The sequence below is a fragment of the Chrysochloris asiatica genome, unplaced genomic scaffold, assembly GCF_000296735.1.
Source record: "Chrysochloris asiatica unplaced genomic scaffold, ChrAsi1.0 scaffold00054, whole genome shotgun sequence".
Classification (NCBI taxonomy): domain Eukaryota; kingdom Metazoa; phylum Chordata; class Mammalia; order Afrosoricida; family Chrysochloridae; genus Chrysochloris; species Chrysochloris asiatica.
In genome coordinates this window covers 12,512,174-12,518,834 of record NW_006408572.1, presented here as the reverse complement: position 1 = coordinate 12,518,834, position 6,661 = coordinate 12,512,174, and the positions used below count along the sequence as shown (strand labels likewise).

Below are 6,661 nucleotides of genomic sequence, written 5' to 3'. Positions count from 1 at the left end.
AGCCAATCTAACATACTACCATTACAGAGGCACGTCTATGAATCAGATAATGATGTTTTACATGCATGTGATAAATTCTTTAATCTTTTTTCTTTCTTTACTGGATGATAAGAAAAGAAGCCCTTGACATTTTTATGTGGGAAGAAGGGCCTTCTTCATGCTGAAGCTCTCATTTCTCTATAGTTAGATCTTCTAACTGACAGCTGACATGGCTCATGTCAAAAGAGATTTTGAAGTTAAGGCAATGCTCAGTCTCTTGGTAAAAAACCAAATGACAAAAAAAAAATCCAGAATGCTAAAAAATTTAGTATGTCATTCTTTTAATGACTCACTGAGAGATGTGACACCTAATATCAATATAAAACAGATGTTAAAATAATTTTTTTAAATATTTGGTTTATGAGGGAGAATGGCCATCTAGGAGGAAAAGAAATTTTTTTTTATAGCTTTGAAAGTCTCAACCTTCATTTGAATAAGACAGGCTTTTCTTCTTGTTCAAATGAATTGTCTAATGATTTTCTTAACATATGGAAGATGCAAACATTATCCAGAAGGAGATGACAATTGCTATAAAGCAACCCATCAACAGTTTTGGTTATAGATACTGTTGTTAATTTAGAGATTAAAAGTATGCAAGGATTCATTCTAATCCAATTGTGGGTGCACTAGCCCTAAGGATCAAGCTATGTTATTGAGGAAGGAAATTTGCAAGGTGTTAAAAGTGAAGCTTCAAATTACAATCTCATTCCAAACTAAACCCAACTAGAAGAATAGTTACATCCTATGTTAAGGGTGCTTCCTCATGTCTTTCATTTTGTATACTACTCACATGTTTAACTTCTGATTTCTAGTTTGCCTTCTCCCCGCTTTCTCCTTCTAGGTAGAATCGTCTGCTAAATAAATCTCAGCCATGAGTGGCAGTTCAGACGCTGAGATGGCCGTTTATGGCGAAGCTGCTCCTTACCTCCGAAAATCTGAAAAGGAGCGAATTGAGGCACAAAATAAGCCTTTTGATGCTAAAACATCTGTCTTTGTGGCGGAGCCCAAGGAATCCTACGTGAAGAGCACTGTACAAAGCAAGGAAGGAGGGAAAGTAACTGTAAAGACTGAAGGTGGAGCAGTAAGTAAAATAGAAGAATACTTCCATTTTACTTCTCTATCTCCTCAATTCAAGAGTGGAAACCTTAGTTCTTTGGGATCTCTAAGTCTATTGCCCGTAGGTCCGTTGCGCTGTGGTGTGGCACTGCAGGATAAGCACTGGACTGGTAACCACAAAATGGGCAGTTCAAGCCCACCAACCATACTCAGAAACCCTACTGATTGTTTTAAAAGTTGCAAGTATTGTACCAACAATGTGCTAAATACTGAGCCTAATTCAGGGGTGATTCTGGCCCCTCCCCAATGTGGCGTTGTGGATTAATGCGCCAGACTGCAAAGCGTTTTGAATTGCAGGGTTGGCCGTTTTCAAGCTCACCAGCTGCTCCTCAGAAACACATACAGGGTTGCTATGGGTCAGAATGGACTCGATGACACTTAACAATAACATGAGTGGGAACTGACTCAACAGCGCACAACAATTACCCATACAAACAGCTTTCTGCTCAATTTATAGGCATTAAATTTGGAAGGCCATAGAATTTCTCAGCAGTAACCTCATTTTTCTCCTTCCCCACCATCCATAGGACTTTGTCCATTAGAACCACCCTTCACTGGTTCCTTTCAATGCCTCATTTCCCAGTTGAAATTCTAAAACTTCAGAGAAATAAAAACTAGATTTTCCTACCCAAAGAATCTTTGAGTGATTAAATGATGTGTTTCCCCTCCAAAATTGAAGTTTCTTGTAATAAACAGCAAAGAAAAATAAAACTTTCAACCTATTAAAGTAAAAAGATATAAAGCATGAATAATTTTATTTGACATAGAAGAAAAAAATGTGGGGGGGAAAAAAAGGTCTATTCTGTTTTGGTTTTCTTCATACTAAACAAATTTTCTTAGTACCAAACACTAAAATGAATGTTTTCATGTCTTTATTTAAAAAACAACAACACTGAGTGTTATAATGGAAGGTGTCTATAGCTATAGTTTATAACCAAAGTAGACAGACAAACATAAATGTCACCTTCAAACAGTAAGACAAATTGGAATCTTTCCTTGCCAGACTCTAACTGTCAGGGAAGACCAAGTTTTCCCCATGAACCCTCCCAAATATGACAAGATCGAGGACATGGCCATGATGACCCACCTGCACGAGCCTGGAGTGCTGTACAACCTCAAAGAGCGCTACGCAGCCTGGATGATCTACGTGAGTGCCTTTAAACATCTTTCTATTTGTTTACCCCTGAGTACAAACAAGATCTAATGATGAATTTTCTGATTTTCCCAGACCTACTCAGGTCTCTTCTGCGTCACCGTCAACCCCTACAAGTGGCTGCCGGTGTACAACCCCGAGGTGGTGGGAGCCTACCGAGGCAAAAAGCGCCAGGAGGCTCCGCCCCACATCTTCTCCATCTCTGACAATGCCTATCAGTTCATGCTGACTGGTGAGTCAATGTTGCATCCATTTAGAGAAATGTGTAAATAGAATCTTTAATGAAGAAACTTTTGGGGGTCTAGATTGGCAGAGCATATTCCTGTCACATGAGCCTTCACTGTTTCCAAAGAACTTTCAGAGCTGTGATGTCATATGTTTTTTCCCTACAGCCATCTCCATCTTACAGACAAGCAGAGACATAAGTAACAACAGCTAGTCTGTTGGCACAATAACAGTGTGTATATAACAGTGTATATAACAGTGTGTGTATAACAGTGTGTGTATAAGGTGTCCTGGTCAGGTTGCAAAGTCGTTTGAACCACAAGGTCTATGGTTCTAGCTCACTAACTGCTCCTTGGAAACCTTATACAGGGTAGCAATGGGTCAGAATCGATTCGATGGCACTTAACAACAACAACATAAGCTATACAGAGTCCTGGTGTAGCGCTGTGGGTTAATGCGCTGGACTCAAGGTCAGTCTGAACTGCAAGGTTGGCGGTTCAAACCCACCAGCTGCCCCTTGGAAATCCTATACAGGGTCACTACAAGTTAGAATCAACTCGATGGTACATAACAACAACAATAAAGCTATACAGGAGCCCTGATGGCCTAGTGGGCTACACGTTAGGCTGCTAACTTCAAGGTCAGAAGTTCGAATCCACCAGCCACTCAGTGAGTGAAAGATGAAGCTTTCTGCTCCTGTAAAGATTTATAACCTCGGAAATGCTATACAGGGTTGCTATGCATCTAAACCAACTCCACGGCACACAACCACCACATGAAGTTATGCAAGGGGCCCTGGTGGCGTGCGTAGTGGTACACGTTGAACTACTAACCAAAACATCAGCAGTTTGAATTCACCAGCAGCAACATGAGAAATATGAGGTGTTCTGATCCTGTAAAGATGTAGAGCCTCGGAAACACTATATAGGGTCATTATGAGTCAGCACTGACTCTACAGCACACAATCACCACCATAAAGTTACATAAGCAGGCTTCCAAAAGTTTATGGAAAAATGGGACTAAAAGATAATGGAATTTTTCCATGAACTTTGGGAAGCCTCCTTATTGTTTCATAGTTTTGAGTTGCCAATTTGGATATAAAAAAAGTTCAAATAAAAATTTAAAAAATATTCACATACCTAGCAAACAAGGGAGATAGTTATCAAGTATTAACTAGAAAATATAATGAATTCTTAGCCTTTGAATGACACTGCTAATATCACTGGAGTCCTGTTGTGGTAATGTAGGATAAGCACTGGACCACAAGGTTAGTTTGAACCACAAGGTTGGCTGTTCAAGTTCACCAGCCACTCCTCAGAAACCCGGTTCTGAGTTGGTACTGACTTTGAAGGTACTTAACAACATGTTGTTAACAATAAGTACTGTCAAAGTCAGTACCAACTCAGAACTAGTTAGTATTTAAGGGGAAATAATGAGTGGAGAATGAACTCTGATTTTCCTCCTATAGCTTTTGAAGTATTTTCCAATTAGAACGGAATGTTTTTAAGTATTCCTTTGAAAATACTTTTAAATGTATCAAAATCTGTTATTGCTTCATCAAAACATAAACAAGGAGCTTTGATACAACATTAAAAACCTTTCTCTTAACAAATGCATTGCTTTTAGAAGTGTTCTAAAATCTTTAATTTATTTTTGTTCCATAAGGTTCTGGAAACTGAACTTTGTATTTTGTTTTTGTTTATTTTGCTGTACTTGTTTTTAAATTGTCTTTTTGAAAGAGAAGAGAAAGTGTTAAAATAGAAATCTTCCATTAGGAATTGGCCAGCATTTCTACAAGGATTCCATGCCAGTAACTGTGCTTTGGCTGGTCAACAGAAGCTAGCTATAGCCCAGAAATTATCCCAAAGCTGGCTTATTTCAGACTTTTTAAAATTCACCAGCTTTATTTATAATACTATGTACATACACTCACATACCTCTAACCAAGATTCTCATTTTTCCAGGCTTTGGAGATGCTCCAAATTCAAGGATACTTATCGCTCACAAATATTGTTATTGTTAGGTGCCATCAAGTCAGTTCTGATCCCTAGAGGCCCTATATTTAACAGAACTAAACACTCCCATTGATCAAATCTCAGTCAAACCACAGACAGGTCTATAAGGGAAAAAATTATACTGGAGAGGTATGTATACCTTAAAACAATCAACCATTTGAGATTAAAGCAACATTCAGAATGGTTAGGAAAAAAGAATGAATGGAAATGGACAAACACAAGGAGAAAGTAGGATAAGTGATGTTATAGTGTGGAGATTAAAATCAATGACATGAAACAAAATGTGTATGAATTGTTGAATGGAAAACCGATCTGCTCTGTAAACCTTCACCCAATTCACCATAAAATAAAAACAATATTAAGAGCTAGGAGGAGGCCAGATAGTAGAAAAATACATAAATTGAAAGCTAAGATCTGAATATCTTTGACTTCAACAATTAATATTAGAAACATTGCTCAGTTTTTCTGTTAATTAAAGAGTTTACCTACTCATTTTCTCAGATCCGTTGTAACTTCAAAATTTTATGATTCTTACTGAAGTTTTTACATATGAATTTCTTTGAAATCATCCAATGGAATTAGGATGGAAATAAAATCGTCCATATGTCAATAATCATTAACCTTGTATGATATGTGGCTATATGGGAGTTCATTCTATTATTCTCTCTATCCTTGAATATGTTTGAATTTTTCCATGGCAAAACTTAACACAAAACACAAAGAATACTCAGTACGTCTTTGCTCTCACTTTCACAAATTGTATTCATGGAGAAAAGTGACTATTTAGGGGGCTATACATAAAACCAACATCATGGGCGTCATCTTCCACATTTTCAAAAGAAGACATGTTGTGTGATCTGAACCCATGACGTAATCTTCCTGTTGAATGTTATTCCTTTTTTAACGAGCGCTCACGGCTTCTCTTTCATAGATCGTGAGAACCAGTCCATCCTGATCACGTACGTGACTTTGTTTTACTGCTCTGGTTTGTGGAGATTATTTTCAACCACGACAACATGGGTTGTGGTTCTGAACCGCTTCTCTGGTTTCTCTTGGACAGCGGAGAATCCGGGGCAGGGAAGACGGTGAACACCAAGCGTGTCATCCAGTACTTTGCAACAATTGCAGTTACTGGAGAAAAGAAGAAAGAGGAACCTGGCAAAATGCAGGTGGGTCTGATAGCTACAGTTAGAATCCAGACTCTGGGAGGGTTCTCAGGGAGTCTGGAGCCCAGATGTGAGGACTGCCCTTTCATTTGCAGGGGACTCTGGAAGATCAAATCATCAGTGCCAACCCCCTCCTAGAGGCTTTTGGCAATGCCAAAACTGTGAGGAACGACAACTCCTCACGCTTCGTAAGTCACAGAGGACTCTTCTCCATCCTTAGGTGCCAGAAAAGCCGTATCTGAATTACTATAAATCATATTTCTCCTGTGAGCTTCATTTTATAGATATATTCTTAATCATCTTTCTCTTTCCAAGGGTAAATTCATTAGAATCCACTTTGGTACTACGGGGAAGCTGGCTTCTGCTGATATTGAAACATGTGAGTGACAGGATCATTGAAAATCAAAACAGAGAAATAAGTGATTTCATATGCAGGGATTCTGCAAGACTTGCTCTGCACAGTTTGTCCAATAGGGGTCTGCTGCCAGTGTTGCCTGTGGGCTAAGGTTAGACTTAGGTAGAGCCAGTGTGTGCTAAATTACCTCAGCCTCAAATGGATGGTTCTAGAGCACATTCCAGAGCAATTCCTGACTCCGAAGCATGATTCCCCCACCCCCACCCCCACCACTCAAGACAACACAGAGACACAGGGGATACCTATAGGTTACCATTAGTTACCTATGGCTTCACAAAACATCTGTGTAATCTACTCTTTATCTGAACCTTAATAGAAGGGGCCAAGGTACTCTCTCCATCACAGAGTGAGTTTAAAGTGAAACAAGAGGGAATTGTTAGAGATCAATTATAATGCAGAGGTCATGGCTCTCCAATATGAAAAGCTAATTTGTCCTACAGCAGTAATGCTTTAACCTCTGCTCTTAGAGAGTGAGACCATGGGCAATTGTCATATAGATCTTCAATATGTAGCACCAAAGGGGATCAAGATG

The 6,661-nt window shown here is 39.0% G+C and overlaps 1 protein-coding gene across 1 annotated transcript in view; it reads left to right on the top strand.

Annotated features, from left to right (window-relative positions):
- The first annotated feature begins 910 nt into the window (after positions 1-910).
- Positions 911-6,661, top strand: part of MYH8 (myosin, heavy chain 8, skeletal muscle, perinatal) — a 35,928-nt gene continuing 30,177 nt past the window's right edge. Inside the window, exons 1-7 of the mRNA XM_006863426.1 lie at positions 911-1,120; positions 2,159-2,302; positions 2,384-2,540; positions 5,480-5,507; positions 5,609-5,717; positions 5,810-5,902; positions 6,030-6,093. Coding sequence (XP_006863488.1) covers positions 911-1,120; positions 2,159-2,302; positions 2,384-2,540; positions 5,480-5,507; positions 5,609-5,717; positions 5,810-5,902; positions 6,030-6,093 — 805 coding nt within the window. The remainder of the gene's footprint in view (positions 1,121-2,158; positions 2,303-2,383; positions 2,541-5,479; positions 5,508-5,608; positions 5,718-5,809; positions 5,903-6,029; positions 6,094-6,661) is intronic.